Source organism: Siphateles boraxobius, unplaced genomic scaffold (genome assembly GCF_051911475.1).
Source record: "Siphateles boraxobius isolate OS27281-9 unplaced genomic scaffold, OSU_SipBor_1 25, whole genome shotgun sequence".
Taxonomy (NCBI): Eukaryota; Metazoa; Chordata; class Actinopteri; order Cypriniformes; family Leuciscidae; genus Siphateles; species Siphateles boraxobius.
Window position 1 is genome coordinate 20,447,578 of NW_027508866.1, and position 18,823 is coordinate 20,466,400.

Below are 18,823 nucleotides of genomic sequence, written 5' to 3' on the forward strand. Positions count from 1 at the left end.
CTGTTAACGTCACTTTATGGCGCCGTTGTTGATGTTAGGTATGGTAAAGCTAACTGGCTACATTCAATGTTTTTGTCTGACTCGTTCGTGTGGCATATAAAGGACATGAATTGTAGGTTTTGAGCCAGTGCCACCAGATTTTGTACATAGCATATTTATTTTAGGTTTAGAGAGCAGAGGAGAGGAATACGAGAGGAGGGTGAGTGTTTTGCTAACGTATGTAAACTATTAACACTGCTTGCTAGTTGTTAGCTCTACAGCCATTGATGTGTATAATTAATTATGTTTCGGCTTTAGTTTATATTGTTTATCAGTATCATTTTTTATCATTGTTCAACAGTATCTGTGATTGTTTCTAAACGGCAAATGGTTTGTAAAATTTCACATTGACGTTATTGTCATGTCCATACTGCATTTTAATTGTCATGGCTAATTTCACACCAAGAGACCTAAACTGTAACTGTTCTGCATGCATCGCACTCTCAAGAGAAGGTTATTATACGTTTTATGAGAAATTTGAGTTTTATGGAAGTGTTTCATTCAGTTCAGTTATGTATATTTGATCTGTTATGTGATATAACGTTAGATATATAGATAGATACACAGTCAGATAGACAGACAGACAGACAGACAGAGTCTGATAGATAGATAGATAGATAAACAGACAGACAGTCTGATTGATATATATATATATAGATAGATAGGTAGATATACACAGTCATATGGATAGATAGACAGATAGACATACACACATATATATATATATATATATATATATATATATATAGAGATAGATAGACACTCAGTCAGAGAGATAGATAGACAGACAGACATACAGTCTGGTGGATAGATAGATGCACAGTCAGACATATATATATATATATATATATATATATATATATAGATAGATAGATAGATAGATAGATAGATGCACAGTCAGATATATATATATATATAGATATATAGATAGATGCACAGTCATATATATATATATATATATATATATAGATAGATGCACAGTCAGATAGATAGATTGATAGACAGACAGATAGACACTCAGTCAGATAGATAGATTGACTGAATGATAGATAGATAGACAGTCAGATAGATAGGTAGATATATAGATAGACACAGACAGATAGATAGATAGATACATAGATAGATAGATAGATAGACAGACAGACACAGTCTGATAAAAAAAAAAAATATAGATAGACAGACAGATAGATAGACACACAGTCAGATAGATAGATGGATAAATCAGACAGACACATTCTGATAGAGAGAAAGACAGACAGACACACACACACACTTACCTGAACATGACTGATAGCTCTCTGACTTTTCCTCAGGACCCTAATGCAGTCTGCCTCGGAGACTGTGGAGAATGCCTCCATCCTGTCAGGTGGCTCGGCACAGGACGGTCATCGGCTCTGGATCGGCAACATTGACCCCAAAATCACAGAGTGAGTGTTTGCCTGCGCAGAAACCCAGTGCTGCATTGCCTCTGAGGCAGACACGGGTGATTGATTAGCCGAGCGTGTCTTTGTGCTGGAGAATGAGCAGATGACGACAAGCCGTGTTAAAGAGAGCCGCTCGGCCGTGGAGACCTGTTTTTCTGAGGGACTGCCATCATTTCTCATTCACCTGGTGTGTTTACTTTGTGAACCTGTAGCGGCTGCTCAAGGTGGAGAGGGGGTGGCCGGGTGACATGGAAGGGAAGCGCGAGAGAAATAGCACACGTTGCGAGAGCGCCCCTGGAAAATGTACGGCTTGCCCGGGCTGGCGTCTAGACAGGCGTTTCCTTCCCTCTCGCTCCTCTGTTTTTCTTTAAATAACCTGCTTGAATGAAAACAGCCGTGATGCCCACAGGCTGGTGATTGGGAAGATTAATTAGTTCACATGCTGGGAGTGTTTGTAGTAGTGAGTTCCACTTCAGGGTCACACACACACACACACACACACACAACGGTGGAGTCCTGCTATGTGAGGTCAGCGTTCACCCAAAGCCAGTTTTGTGCTGGGGTTTCGAAGTAAGTGGATAATTGAGAGTAGTAATTGAGTTGGGAGGTAGAAAGGTACTTTAGGTAGTGCACTGTAGCAGCTGTGGATGGATCATCAGAGAGATTTATGAAGAAACCGAGGAGATGAGGTAAAAACTTTGAGGGATTCAGTGTGATGGATCAACTAGTTATAGCACAATAACCTTTTGGACAGTTTGGATTTGTTTACACCTGTTTATCAACCTTGTTTGGTGATCCAAACACATTTTTGATGGCTGATATCAATTTCTTAGAGAGAAGGGTGGCTGATATACATATGTTGTTTCAACATTTGATTTAACTAACATGCATAACAATTGCTGCAATGACAATTAAGTTTATTTTACATATTTACTAAATTAGATAAATACATACAGCAAAGAGTGAAAATTTAAATGAATATGAAATAGTGGCCAACTGGATGCAGCACAGCCAGAGCCCGTCTAACGGAGAGCCTTGGCACTTCCTATTAGCCCCATTTAGGGTTGCAAAGGGGCGGACAATTTCCGGTAAATTTCCGGAAAGTATCCGGTAAAATTCCATGGGAAGTTAAGCTGGGGATTTTTGGAAATATTCCATATTAGAAACCTTCCATGGGAATTATGGGAATTAATGGGAACTAACTGGGAATTCATTGTAATGTAATCGATCATTGTATCATAACCAAGCATAAATATAAACAGAAGTCATAAGAAAACATCCATACAAAATGTTTTCAACCGATATTTCAACAGATTTATTTGTAAGTAGAACAGAACAATTTTTTATTATTTTATTGAACAATCACTTGTTTCATGGAAGAATTGATTATTTTCAGTTCAACAGCCACTTACTTTCATGTATTTCGCGCTGTAATAACTTAAATCCAACAGACAGGAATCTCTAAACTGCGGCCCAAACATGACGCCCATCTCACGTTAGAGATCAAGATAACTTATAAAGGTTTTTTAAACTACAAAACAAACTCACTTACACATATTTGAGAATCGGAATAGAAGATAGTTTATGACATGGTAAGGAGTTTGTTAATATTTAGAAATAAAAGCGCTAAATCTGTCATACAGCGCTATTTTGGCTGTGGTGAATCACGTGCCAAGCATGACGTGTCACCATGGAATAAACATCGTGATGTCTGTCAGCCTAGTAAGAATACTAATGCAATGGCATGAACAGATACATAAATAGTAAGGCTGGCTAAGCAACTGGAATGATCTTGAAAACATATTGCAGGAGGCAGAGAAAAACAGCCACATGAGGTAACCTGCGTGAAGTTGTCCCCCCACCCAACGCAAAACGTCGTCAAAATAGGCTTAATCGTTTGTGCTCCGTTTGTGCTGTAAAAAGTTTCGTTTGTGCTGCTTCGTTTTTTTAGATATTAAAAGAATATTTTTAGGTCATTCTGAGGTCACTTAGCCCCCCCACATGATCCAAATTCACCCAAAATAGTCTCGTTCGTTTGTGCTTCGTTTGTGCCGGTAAAAGTTTCGTTTGTGCTGCGTCGGGTTTTAAAATATCAGACATTGAATTATAGACGATGACGTCACCAGCCCCCCACATGCTCCAAATTCACCCAAAATAGACTCAATCGTTTGTGCTCCGTTTGTGCTGTAAAAAGTTTATTTTGTGATGCGTTGGGTTTTAAAATATTAATCATTGAAGGTTAGGTCGATGACGTCACTCAGCCCCCCCACATGCCTCAAATTCATCCAAAATAGGCTCAATCGTTTGTGCTCAGTTTGTGCTGGTTTGTGCCGGTAAAATTTTCGTTTGTGCTGCGTCGGGTTTTAAAATATTAGACATTAAATTATTGTTGATGACGTCAACAGCCCCCCACATGATCCAAATTCACCCAAAATAGTCTCGTTCGTTTGTGCTCCGTTTGTGCTGTAAAAAGTTTCGTTAGAGCTGCTTCGGTTTTTTAGATAATAAAATAGTAGGCTACTAATATTCTTTGGTCATTCTGAGGTCACTCAGCCCCCCCCTACCTGATGCAAATTCACCCAAAATTAAACAGCACTGAAGACTGGAGTAATTATGCTGGAAATTGAGGTTTGATCACAGGAATAAATTACACTACTATATATTCACATAGAAAACAGCAGTGAAATAATATTTCACAATATTAGCCTACTGTATTTTTCATCAAATAAATACAGCCTTGGTGAGCAGAAGGGACTTCTTTGAGAAACATTAAAAAATGCTCAAACGTTTGACTGGTGTGTGTGTATGTACAGTATGTGTCTGTGTAGGCTATGTGTCTTTGTAGGCTATAATATAATTTATTTAATAACTATTATTATTATGTATGTATGTGTAAATTCATGTCAATGAATTAAGTCAAAATGATAAAACTTTTGAAATTTAATCATGTACTATCGAACATCCATTAACAACAAAAAAAATTGACCTTTAAAAACTTAAACTTAAAAACACTTAATACTGACAAGTTACTGTCTTCAAACCAAAAATAACACACAAAGTAATAGACTTGAGCGCAAACTTCGATAAAATAGCACACTACATCTCCTGAACAAATTATGTGATGACAGAGTCTTTGTCAATTCTACTTTAAAAGTGTGCTCACCTCGAGGATATTTTTGGTGTTCTTGTGCCCAAACTTGCTGAAATTACATTTAAACTACAACTTAAGGGCACAAATCCATTATGCCCAGAGAAAGTGAGTGACAGAAAAAAAAATAGTCTGACAATGTCTGAACACCATGAAGTTTTTTTTAAACAATACAGGGACTACAAAAACACTGATACGAAATTAATGTTCTATTAAATCATTTTTATTAGCATCTAACATTTTGGTAAGAGATTTAATAACAAACCCGAACTGACTTCATAAAAATAGATAGACATTTCTTAGAAATAGCCTAAGTAACTAGAATGACCATTACTAACTATTTTTGTTCTCGGTGACCAATTCAATTAGGCTATCTATTTTATTCAGTCAGCTTGTAGCCTATAGCCTAATAAATAACATTTATAATTTGATTTAATATCATATGTTAAAACCCGACGCAGCACAAACGATTTTTTTTTACAGTACAAACGGAGCACAAACGAACGAGACTATTTTGGGTGAATTTGGATCATGTAGGGGGCTGGTGACGTCATCAACAGTAATTTAATGTCTAATATTTTAAAACCCGACGCATCACAAAATAAACTTTTTACAGCACAAAACAGCACAAACGGAGCACAAACGATTGAGCCTATTTTGGGTGAATTTGGAGCATGTGAGGGGCTGGTGACATCATCGTCTATAATTCAATGTCTGATATTTTAAAACCCGACGCAGCACAAATGAAACTTTTACCGGCACAAACGAAGCACAAACGAACGAGACTATTTTGGGTGAATTTGGATCATGTGGGGGGGCTAAGTGACCTCAGAATGACCTAAAAATATTCTTTTAATATCTAAAAAAACGAAGCAGCACAAACGAAACTTTTTACAGCACAAACAGAGCACAAACGATTAAGCCTATTTTGACGATGTTTTGCGTTTCGTGGGGGGCCAACTTCACGCAGGTCATGAGGTAGCTAGCTAGCATCTGCCTTATGTGGTAAATAAAGTTATTCTAGCTTATTTAGCATCTAACTTATCAGCATTGCTACTAATACATTTGTATGTGATATTTGCAATTTAAACATTTAATAAATATATTTCCTCATAATATCATCAAAACTTTACTTCACTAAGTCCACAGGCTTAAATGTGTGCCTTCAATAGTCTTGTGCTTTGGGCTTCTGTACATGTGATGGAGGCATGCACAGTGCCAGTAGGGGGTGTGGTCTCAATAGCCATGCAGTAAGCAGTGTTCTATGTGCATATGATTGAGGAATGGCATGGATATTCAAGTGTATTTGAATGGCATTGTAGCAATGTTCAGGGAAGAAGGAGGCGGGAACCGGCGAACATTTAAACGTACTTTATTAAAATAAAAACAAAATTAAACTAAACAAACTAAAATACCGCCAGCAGCCCCTCGCGGTCGACTGCAGGCTTACCCAAAATAAACATAATGGCCAGCAGCCCCTCGCGGACGACTGCTGGCTTACCCAAAATAAACATAACGGCCAGCAGCCCCTCGCGGACGACTGCTGGCTAAAATAAAACACAAATACAAAAAACTAAACTCAACAAAAATACAGGCCTGTTCCTCTCTCGATCATCAACGTCGTCGCTCCTCCTTTATGCTTCCGCTCCTCCGTGAGAGATGCGAGACCGGTGTGCTTCACAGGTGTTATGCGAGACCGGTGTGCTTCACAGGTGTTGCTCATTAGCAATCGCACCACCGGCCTCGCGCCGTTCTCTCACGTCCCTCGGCCATCCTGTTCGCCACATACCCCCATCGCCCCTCACAGGCCGGGGGGTACCCACGAGCCTGTGCCTACTCCCCCCCGCCACCCCCCCCTCGGCGGCGGCGATCCCTGTGGGTTATGGACCGACAAGCCGAGGGAAACGGAGACGGAAGCATGAGGAGCGACAGATCGAGAGAGGGGAGAGAGGAAAAAAAAAATTGGTCCGGTTCCCACAACGCGCTGCCATCTGTTCACCCACCAGCTGGGCGATCTCCTCCGCGGTGCCTGGCGGTGACACTGGGTAGCCCTCGGTGGACGGCTCGACGCTCCTCCGCCGCCCGGTGGACGGTGACGGCTCCTCGGGTGCCTTGGGCAGACGCCAGGAGTCCCCCGCTCCCTGCTCCTCCCCTTCGCTGGTGGACGGCAGCAGGCTCCGGCCCACGGCGAGCGGCGACGGCTCCTCTTCTCCCTCCCGGATGGCAGCTGCCCCTCCAATACCAAATACAAAAAACAAAACTCAACTAAAATACAGGCTTGTTCCTCTCTGGATCATCAACGTCGTCGCTCCTCCTTTATGCTTCCGCTCCTCCGTGAGAGATGCGAGACCGGTGTGCTTCACAGGTGTTGCTCATTAGCAATCGCACCACCGGCCTCGCGCCGTTCTCTCACGTCCCTCGGCCGTCCTGTTCGCCACAGGCATCTGTTTGTTTTAGTCAAGATTATGCTAAAATATACTTTCCTCAACTATATTTAAGTTCAGCCAGTCCAGAAACCGAAAGTAACCAGACAGTGCCAATTAAATTCTCTGGCACAGCATAGTTTGAAATTAAGGGCTGCATCTGAAATCACATACTTCCTTACTATATACACTATATAAAACAGTATGTGCAAAAGTATGTCTGAATTCACAGTACTCATAGAGTAGACAAAAAGTTCCCGGATGACCTACTTCCTCCGGTGAGATTCTGTAGTGTGCGTACGATGGACACTTTTCTATCCCATAAGGCCACAGGAGAGGATTTATGAATGATAGTGAAGTGACATTACTGACACTAGAAGGTCACATGATAATAACAACATGGCGAATGTATTACTTCCGAATTACAATAATACAGCACACATTCATACTAAATAGAAATGACTTTTTTAGTGGTCGTAAAGTAATTTCTTATTCAAAATAGGAACCTACCCAAGAGAGTATGTGATTTTGGATGCAGCCACTAATTTAAAAATCAGGCGCTGCCTGTCTTGCTGCTGTCAAAATAAGAGTCCCGTTGTTGTCTGAATAAAAGCGGCTTCAGACAATTATAGGCCAAACAGAAAAACGTATCTGCCATTGTCGATAATTTAAAAATGCCAGATATTGGTCAACCACTAGTGGTCAGTTGTCAATACAGATGTAAATAAAGGAGCCCAGAACACCATGTAACCACATTGCTTTTGTAGTGTGCCTTTTAATCTATCCTAATGCATCTTAGACAATGAAGGACCGCCTAGTCACCTGTCAGTCTACCAGTGCTCTAAAGTAGGAGATTGATTAAAACATTTGGAAAATCCCAAACACATACAGACTTCCACTACAGACAGATGTTATTTAAATATTTGGCAATGTTTTTATCCAGGTTTAAACAGGACCTTAGCCAACCCCATTCACATGCAGTGTGCTTAATTATAATAAAAGTTATGTCACAATACAAAAAATAATTTAGTGGCCTAAAATACAAGCTTCATGTCTTAATGCAAAATATTTGTGAAATATGACATTTCTTGACAGTTTTTGTGAGATTTACCCAGTAGTTTTTGGGATTGAAAACAAAAACACAATACGAACACTCCATTTGTCTCTCTTATGTTATATGTCACAAGCAATTATCATCTGTCAGTTTTCTATAAAGTAGCAAGCTAAAGTAACATTTTGGAAATTAAAATATAGGAAAAATCAGCTGTGAGTCTTGATGCTTAGATTCTGATGTAAGAGTAATTAATTTAAAAAACACTTATTTGTCACTCATTCCATCACGGCACTTTACAAACAGCCTTATTTATTTAATACGATTGATCTCAATACATCACCGCTTTGGAAAAACCTGCAAAGTTCACATTTACAGTTCTGCAAGTAGTCACCAACAAATTTCATCAGACAAAAAAGAAAATCATTTTGTTCTTTCAGTGTAAACAGTCTCTTCTGAGTGCTAATCCATCTAACTTACTGACTGTAAGTTTCACCATCATCATTTCATTAATCACAAGCTGCAGCTAGATGGAAAATTACAGTTTCTGGACACATTTGAGCAGTTGCTCAATTCCTCTCGTTTCTTTTCCACTGAAATGTGTTAGACATGTATGATACTGATAGTTAATGCTTGGGCACCATGACAAGTCACAGTGCTTAAATTGCACAGGTCTCATATTTTCCACCTGTTAAATCAGCCCTGCTCCAAATCTCTGTCTAGGGTTTGTCTCAATCCGCCAGTGAGCGAAGTACACTTCCAGAGGAATCAGCCATTTCTAGAGCCGTCTCTTTCTAATAATCATTCTAAAACTGGAAACTTAATTATTAGCTTGGCTTTAAATGGAAGTTTCTTGAAATGTAATTCTGTTCACTTTATAGTTTGCATTAAACATTTATGCCTCATATAGCTCATAAAAAAAATTCTTTTTTTTAATCATAATTATACAAATTGTTAATCTAATTCCAAACAATAATACCAAATGTTAAATAAAAATTAAAATCTTTTTTTTTCTTCAGATGAACTTTGTGTACAGTGAAATGTCAGGATCACCCACAACCTCAAATAATCACTGTAACTATAATCACTGGCTTCCGGTAACGTCCGGTGGAAGAGTGACCTCTGACCCGACGCATGACGTATTGATGAACGCGGAAGCGCTGAGGATAGAGCAAAACAAAACACCAGTCGCGAATTAGAAGTCTAAAATGAGAATTCCAATATAAGAGAAGAGGAGCTTGAGTTTGTTGCCCAGCCTTATTTGTTTGAACTGCGAGAGGCGTAACATTGCTGCCTATGGCTGGTTCAGAAACCTCTTGTATTTCATCAAAAATATCTTAATTTGTGTTCCTTAAATAAACGAAGGTCTTATGGGTTTTGAACGACATGAGGGCAAGTAATTAATGACAGAAATTAAATTTTTGGGTGAACTAACCCTTTAAACCTGTAGTCTGAGTGACATTCCTATGGCAGGTGGTGAAGATTGATGACCCATAATAAGGGCAGTGATGACAACATTTCTGTGCATTTCCATCTAATGAAAACATTCGTCAACATTTACAGAGCTCCACCCCATCATGCATGCACATACATACAAACTCTTTCTTTCAGGTTTCGTTTCCCACAGTTAAGGCCTGTAGTGTGGCGGACAAATTCACACAAAGCAGGGGCTGCTGTCGTAATAACAGGCTGACATATTGACCTGTCCATGCTCCACTGGGGCCCATTTAGGGCCGGTGATGGATCTACCATGTGCCGCAGGTTGTTTGTGCTTTTGGAGCTCTGCTTTGCATTGTCCGTTATTACGGCAGCAAGGAACAGGAGGCCCTATCCGATGGGACGGCCGAGGAGGAAAACGGCATTGGCCTTAGACCACACCCTCCAATCATCTGAAATAGACACGTGTCTGTTGGAATCGCTCCTTGACCTTGATATCCATGCTGTTTTCTTGATTCTGTGCTGTTTCTCAAGGTCCGCGCAGCGATACTGAAAGGAGAGACGTTGCAGATGGGTGGGCAGAGTTTCGATGACTTTGGCCCAAACAGATGACATGCTTGGCTTATGTCAACACTTTCACAAAATACTCCAAGCTCCTTAGACAGACCCCTTCTTCCTCCCCACAGCACATTTTATTGCCCTCTGGGGATTTGCATTGTGGTCTGAAAAAAAATCTGCAGGTTGTCTCTTTGAATCGGGCCACTATCAATTCTTCAATCTGCAGCAAGTCAGGAAGATCCCGTGGCTCAAGCCTGAGAGGGTGGTGGCTGGGAAAGTGCGAAATACTACTTGGAGAAAAGCTCCTGGGAGAGGAGGGGAAAACATTAACACTGAAGCCAGGACCCCCAGTTCTATCTGCGTTCCTACCTTTCCAGGGCTAAAAATAACCTCAACCAACTGAAACAACAAAGAAATCCCAGGCATCTCCTTGTCTCGGTTTAGGAGGCAACTCCCAGACCACTCTGGCTGTCATGCTAGAAGCTAGTAGTTCCACAAATGCATTGTTGTTTATCCTGAGCACGTCTTTTCCACGTTCCTGAGACTCAGTTGGGTAGCTTTCCCAGCCTTTTCTCAGCTGAATGAAATGCTTGGATGCCTTCCTTAGTTGCATTACTGAATCTCTAGAATTTGGTTTGGGTGATGCCCATGTGATGCCACATTCATCAACCTACGCTACGTCAAGACAATGTCAACACTAGTGACAAGATAATTCATGTAAGTGTAAATGACAAGTAAAAGCAGCCAAGATAAAGACTTAATGAACTTGACACAATCTCATGTGTCGTGATATTATTTCCAACCCCCCCAAACACTGCTTGCACCAGGGTTTTAAAATTGTATAATATATTTGAAAAACTGTTGTTTTTTTTAAAGTAATAACAAAAGAAGGTAACTTAATGTTTTTTCCCCCAAGAATTTCATCCTTTTATTGAGGCTTTTCTTCTTCACTCGGATAATTTTACCAAGAAAAACATTTTTAATGTGCTTTAGAATAAAATATTTGATCTTGACATAAAAATGAGCATCATGTCGTCATTGACTGTCGATATAGCGTTCTTTAAAATTGGTTTTCCCAACATACTAAAAAAACATTGGGTGCAAATAAAGTGGTGTTCATGCAGCGTCAAGTCAGATTGAATGTTAGCGGTTTGGATGACAGGTGAACATGCAGAAGCAAAAGGTACTTGCAAATGTTTGGTCTTATGTATGGACTGCATGCTAGACTGCTCTCGAATGACGTGGACATGGTTGTTTGAAGACGTCTATTTATACTCTCTCTTTGTTTGAATAGCACAGGTTCAGCGTGAAGTTCTCTTGGAAAGAAATTCATTAATCCTGTTTTACAAGCTCTTTATACTTGTACTCATAGCTGCATCAAAAATTGACCAGGTGCTTTTCTTCCAGACTTTCATTTTTAGTAGATGCATCCGAAGCTTATATATTTTTTTAAATCTTTTATTGAAATAGAGATCACGCCCAGTCGGCTGATCCATTCTGCTATGTAACACCCACTTTTCACGATTAAATCAATTCCCAATGGATGCACATCCCACTCTCACTTGGAAAAATTATACCTTTCAGAATAGATTGAGTTGCGAATGCCATTTCATGTTGACGTTTTCCGACACATTGAACCATGGTGATCATGTGGCCATTGTGAATTTAAATCTGGCTTGCAACATTTCAAAATTACATCTCTGTCATCCCAATCGCTTTCTTTCCTCTGTGGAACACAAAAGAAGATATTTTGAAGAAAGTTCTAGTGTTTATCTAGTGAACGTCAATAAGTTTTGGCAATAATAAGGTGCTTAAGGCGAACCGTAGTCATTTCCCATGTCTTCTATTGGCTATTACCGAACCGTACAGCAGGTTATAGAAGCTGCACTCTTCGTAATTGTTTGTCTTAAATTAAACTCTTGAGGGAATTCAGTCTTCCGCTTTTTTATATCCTCATTGTCCCCCTGCTGTATCCTTTGTATTGTGTGAATAAAAGATTTACAGCAGCTAAAAAGGTGTAAAGAGACCTGTCATTCTGATCGAGCCTTGCTTACAAAGAATTATGATTCCATGACATGTATTATTCGCTTGTGGCTTTAATAATGGTTATCACTCATTTATTTTATTCTTGGTCAGTACAGTTATTTGTGCCATTTGCCAAAGGAAGCATCATGAATACAATTTCTCGTGAATCCATTGTCCTTGATAATCTCCTCATGAGTGCCGAACTCCTATTCTTTGGAGGTATTTTGCAAAAGGCAAATAGTCTTGAAAGTAAAAACACCTCACTCTGTGTTCCTGCAGGTACCACCTAGTGAAGCTCCTGGAGAAGTTTGGCAAAGTCAAGCAGTTTGACTTCCTGTTCCATAAATCAGGTCCTCTGGAGGGCCAGCCAAGAGGATACTGCTTTGTCAACTTCCACACCAAAGAGGTTCTTCTCGTTCTTCTTTACAACATCTAAGAATTAACAACCCAAAATACCAAAGGAAGTGTCAGTTTTGATCCAGAAATAATATGCACGTTTTTAAGAGGCACCCAGACTGCTGATGAGATAAAGAGTGTAATATGAGGCAGTCCCAGGGGTGTTGTTGGAGGGGAAATGTGTGTTTATAGATCTCATTCACACCCTTCATGAGAGCTTGGAAAGCTAGTGATCCATCATCAGCCATTATTGTTCCCTATCATTACGCCATGCTTCCAGCAACAGCCGAAAGTAGCAAACAAACACACAGGAAGGTTTGGAATCCAGAGACTTTGGAAGAGGCGATCTTTGAGAGAGGATTTCAAATGTAGATGGATGATCAGGAGTGAAATTATTAAGTATAGCGACTTGTTTATAGATGCATGCATGATTGTGATCATCATAAAAGCATAAAATGTGTTTTCTGTCCATCACAGGAGGCTGAACGGGCTATTCAGTGTCTGAATGGAAAATTGGCACTTTCTAAGAAGTTAGTGGTGCGTTGGGCTCATGCTCAGGTAAAGGTGAGTATCACAAATAGCAATTACTGTTTTCTAATTACTCTTACTATAGGTTAGTGGTTAAAATACATTTTCTAAGCGATCAGACTTACGATTTTTGCCTGACAGATGATAAAACAGGACAAAATCCAATAGACTTATATTGAAGGAAAGCCATATCTAGAAGCCAGAATATCACGGGCATTGTTCAGATTACAGATCTTTTGTTTTCTGACATTTTAATGGCTGATGCTGATGTCTTAGAGAGCAGGGTGGATGATGTAAAGCTTGTTAATATAACACATTATTTCATTTAAATAAAGTAAATAACTCTTAACATTGCTGAAATAAAATTAACATTCTTTAATATAATATTTGCTTAATTTGTTTGAGTTTTGTTTATTTGAGCTTGATTTTAAAAATAAGATATAGATAGATAGCTATTTAGATAACTTCTTGATTCTGATACTTGATATTTGAAATTCTACTTTAGTATCTGTTTTTTTGACAAATAAATCAATTGTTAAAAATATTCACTTAAATTTAAAAGTTTGGGGTCGGTAAGAAGTCTCTTATGCTCACCTAGGCTGCATTTATTTGAAAAAAATACAGTAAAAATTACTATTTAAAACAACTGCATTTTATTTTAATTTTATTCCTGTGATGGTAAAGCTGAATTTTCAGCATCATTACTCCGGTCTTCAGTGTCACATGATCCTTCAGAAATCATTCTAAAATGCTGATTTGATGCACAAAAACATTTTACATTATTATTATAATAAAAAATGATTTTAAAATAATCGTATTTTACAGCATACAGCAGATCTACCCATGATGCTGTCCTGAAAATTACACCAATTAGTGAGTTGAAAAAAGCAACATGTGCCAAAGAGGTCTTTAGCTCCGCCCACTGCCATGAATATGTAATGTAATCATTCATCTCTCTAAGCTCTCAAAATACTTAAATATTTGTATATATAATATGCATATTTTGCATATATATAAACATTTGTCCATGAGAAGTTTATTATTTCTCCGTAATTTTTAATTCGATTATGCTGTTTGCAATGCTTCATGGGATTGTAGTTCTTTCCCTCACTAAAGCCGTTAAGTACAGTCTTTCGAAAACTTTGTAAAAAGTTTGTAATGTTGTGATTCACCTCATAGCTGATATGTCTTTGTTCATGGCATAACTCTTTAACAAAGACTTTTTTAAAATCCCTATGGGAAAAATGAATGAAAAAAATACTTCTGGAACCAGCATCGCTGACAAAGGGGGCAGGAACTGTTGAACCCTATTGAACTTCGCAGTTGATGATGACGTATGAGAACACAAGACACAAGATCGCTTAAGAACGCATATTCAGAAATAGCCTAAAATTATCTTTAGTCACTTTTGATCCATTTAATGTGTCCTTGCTGAACAAAAGTGTTAATTTCTTCGGGACTTTTGAACTGTAGTGTATGAATAAAAAAGATAGTAAAATGATGACTACTCAGTACTGGAATCGCATTTTTTTAAATAAATACCTTCCCACCAGTCATTTCTCATTTTGTGGGTCTGTATTCCTTGCTTAACTGTGGTACTCACTGTGACGGCAGCAACAACCATTGCTTTAGGCCAAAGTTTCTCAGTTTTTTGTGTTTGAGTTTGAATACTGCACTCATGAAAAGCATAATTAATGGCACATCATCCATTGCTAAAGTCTCACGCATGGTGAATCTAAACAAGTTAGCATATAACGTGTAGCTTGAGAAGTCAAGTCTAGAAAAGTGTGAACTTTTGCCGGCCAGTTCTGCATGTGCACCACACTCTCATTTTTTCATCAGAAAGCGTACATTTCTAGTCTGTACTGTAACTTCAGTCGATCCTTGACATTAATTTATGCTTCTATAGTTGTTTTATGGAATATCTGGATGCTGTTACTTCAAAACAGTCCATAAAGATCATGCATCACACCTATAGTTAAGCTATAGAGAGGGGCTCCACAGGCTTCCCTGCTCCTTAACAATAGGCAGCTGCCGCTGGGAGTGAGGAAATCCTGTATGGCTGAGAATCCCGCCCCTCTGGCCCTCCCCGTCTTAGGGGAAAGGGACACCAGGCCGGGGTCAAGGTCAACGGTGCAGGGTTGTTGACAACAAGTAGCAGCAGGCAGCTCTGGTTCCAGGTCCTCCTGACCACTGTCCCATCTCACCCACAGCAGGACCTGTGTGGGTCTCAGTGGATTCTTCAGTGCTGTGTTTGTATCAGCTGTGTGCTTTGAAGCCCCCTGGTTCACTTGAGCTGTCTGATAATGCGGTGTGTATATGGTTTGCAGTTGTTTGGGTGGAGTTTAGCGATCTAAAGGAAAATAAACAAAAGGAATATTTAATGTAATGTATAGGATCAGAAACAGACTGTAAGAACATTGCTTTATGGTTTTCGGTATTTGAAAGATTTGATTTTACAAGAGAAGAAATCCAAGTTTACTTTGATACATGTTCCATTATTCATTATTATTTTATTACATTATTTTACACAAGAATTTTTTTTCTGCTAAAGCAACCAAGGATGTGCCAGCAATGAAAAAAAAAACTATATTTTTTTGAAGAAACTATGGTTATCCGTGCAACCTTCTTGTGTACAGTCACAAATGGGAGGAGGACATGGATTTTTTTTTCACACACAAAATACTTTATTTATTCATTTATTTTTAGATATTGTAATTTAAAGAAAAAAATATTATAATTGGTATTTTTGCCCTGTTAACAAGTCAATTTAAACCTAAAGAACATGCAATTTCCATTGTTTTGTTGTCAATGAAAATGTAAAGTACAGGGAATTAATGTTGAATCTCAGCAGTTTTTCAGTAAAAATAAATAATTTGACCTAAATTAAAAAAAAAAAAATCAGATGGTGATTCCTACTTTCAAAGAGGGGTGATATTGATATATTAGATATTTTTGTCCCTAGATGTGGTCATTCAATGAAAGTCCATGTTTTTTCCCACCTGTTTTATCATCCACCAGGTCTGATTGCTTGGAAAATAAATAACACCGCTCAAAATGAACATTTAAACTACTATCATTCATGCATGTACCGTAGTTACATGCCAAAGTTTACTTTCACTCTTAAAAAATGCTGGGTTGTTTTAACCCAATTGTGTGTCAAATATGGACAAACCCAAACATTGGGTTAAAAATGTAAGTTAAAAATGTCACCCAAAAGCTGGGTTTGTCCATATTTGACCCAAAGTTGGGTTGAAACAACCCAGCATTTTTTAGAGTGTTGGGTCAGCGGTTTGGGACAGCAAGCACTTCTAATAATATCAACATGAAGATCCAAACAAATTGATCCCAACAAATCAAATTCCCATCCTTAAAATAAATAAAAAAGTCCCAGCCCACACCATTTGCAAGTTAATATTCAGGTTAACTTAACAAATGCGCCACATTTTGGAAGTTTAAGGCATTGCAAAAGCAATTTCACATTGTCTTTTATTGTGCTTTAATACCATGTGGAATCCAAAGATTTTTTTAGTTTTCATTTTGTCCGTTTTCTTTCATTAACTGCTAAATATGTGTCATCATCTCCAATTTTAAAACATTTTGTTTTTATTCCCCACAGATTCCCATGATCTGCTATCATCCTCATGATCGCAAGGGTGGTTGGAGGGACATTTTTGAGTGGAATGAATGTTTATGACGTTGCGTAGCCCAACTTTTCCCACACTATTCCAAGAGAGCATATGACTAATAAGCAGCCAGCTCTCTTTCTCTGCTCTCAAATGCAACCAAATGTGTTTCAGTTTAACAATCCTCAGTGCATGTTGTCTCAGAACTGTCTTATATCCATCTTGGTCTGTGTTTGTTGGCTTTCAGAAGTTTGAACCCTTCAGAGGAGACAAAAATGTGCCGGCCAGTTTAGATCCTTCGTCCAGCGAAGCAGAGGAGATGCCAACCACACTGAGGTTTGGGACATTACCTCTCAGCTTCCTTTCATTTTCACTCTTTTTTTCTTCAGATTCCCTCCTGTTTTTGTTTCTGTTCTCATTTACTCTTTCCAAATAGCCTCAAATTGACTTAAGTGACCCATTTGGACTGGATAAGAAGGTTTCCTTTTCTATTTCCTCTGCTGTTTAAAGTGTTAATGCAAAGATTCGTGCCATTGAAGCCAAGCTGCAGATGATGGAAGAAAACCCGGATGACTATTCCGGACCCTCTGCGTACATCTACAACAAGCCCCCCGATACCAGAGACAAGAGGTCCCAGCCCTACCGCAAGCAGTTCCGCAAATTCAGGAGATGACCTCTTCAACAACTGGCCAAGTGTCTCTTCACCCAACAGGAACAGACTGAGAGATGTGCGCAGATGAGCTGTTCTTGTGTCTTGGCCATTGTGAGACTGTGATATGTCATGAGAAGAGCGAGTCCTACACCTTTGATTTGTAGAGCTGTTCTGTTTCTCAGCCAGCGGAGGAGTATTTTTACTGAAAGATCGGCTGATATAAGCAGAATCTAACCACACAATTCTTGTGAATTTAGTTTTTGATATTGATATTACCCAATTAATTTCAGTTCTCCTGGGTTTAAAGGAATTTATCAGTCAAAAGATCAACATTTTGTCATCATTTACTCGTTTATACTCATTCTCATATCGGTTCAAACCTGTAAGAGGATTTTTTTGATAAATTACTGATTTTTTTTTGTTGATAAAATGAAAGTTAATTGGATCCATTGTTGTTTGAACCCCAATATTCTTCAAAATATATTATTTTGTCGTACGGGTTTGAAACATCATGAGGGTGAATAAATCATGACAACTTTAATTTTTTGCTGAATTACCCTTTTAAGAGTTTTGCACCTTTTCAATTTACATCCCTTCCTTGATATTCTTCCTGAATATAGTGTTTTTTTTGTGTGTGTGTGTGTGTGTGTGTGTGTGTGTGTGTGTGTGTGTGTGTGTGTTTTATCCACATGTAAACTGCCCCATGTGCTGCTTGCGAAAGTTGTTGTGAGTCTTATGAACCAAAATCTACATACAAATTAGACTTTACCATTCTTTGTTACCCTGTTGGAGTCCTATATCAAGGAAGCACAATATTCTGCATTGTTTATTTAACTATTAATATCTTGCCTTTTTAAGTCTAAAGAGATAAGGGCTTTTATCACATGATCTGGAGTGGGGCATCACAACAGGACAGTTTGGTTCCAGTGTAAATATCCAGGTATTTTGATAGATTTCGCTTCTGTTGTGTTCAAAAATAAATGAAATGGTCCTTGAGATGTCCAAGCTGGATTCTTGTGCTTTCACTTAAAGTGGACGTGTGCGTATTTAAATCACAGTAAGATCTGCTGTGTTGCGTTTGCGTTGATTTGAGCTGTCAGCAATGATCGAGAATATAGTAGATTTTTTTTGTATTACCGTTTTCTTAATAGGCTACGTTTATTCAACTGCAACCGTTTTCAATTACGAACAGGCCTAGTGAGTAACTATAGGCTACGGTAGTTAATTTCTTGCCATAAGCAGGATTAAATTAATTAAATATCAATTTAACCCTAAAATGTTTTGTTTTCCTAATTAAAACCTGGTTTTAATTGGAATCAACATGCGTTATTAACGGTCTTTGCGAATTTAACCCAACACAAGAGACATTTCATTCTTCTTTTTGTCTTATTTGTTTATAAATTATTCTTAATTTGCTGTTAATTTATTTTTCGACACATTTTCCCTGTGTGATATAAAATAAATGGGTCACATCGACTAACGAACCAAGTTTCCGCCGTGTAATCTGTCGATTAAT

General features: G+C 38.6%; 2 protein-coding genes across 3 annotated transcripts in view; one reads left to right on the forward strand and one right to left on the reverse strand.

The window, feature by feature from the left end:
* anxa3b (annexin A3b) overlaps positions 1 to 18,823 on the reverse strand; it is a 275,725-nt gene that overhangs the window by 40,048 nt on the left and 216,854 nt on the right. The window lies entirely within an intron of this gene.
* Positions 12 to 18,312, forward strand: rbm18 (RNA binding motif protein 18). The gene is made up of 6 exons (XM_077243098.1): positions 12 to 199; positions 1,353 to 1,466; positions 12,385 to 12,511; positions 12,979 to 13,059; positions 16,903 to 16,991; positions 17,166 to 18,312. Exons 2-6 carry the CDS (start codon positions 1,360 to 1,362, stop codon positions 17,326 to 17,328), a joined length of 567 nt encoding a protein of 188 aa, XP_077099213.1. The 5' UTR covers positions 12 to 199; positions 1,353 to 1,359; the 3' UTR covers positions 17,329 to 18,312.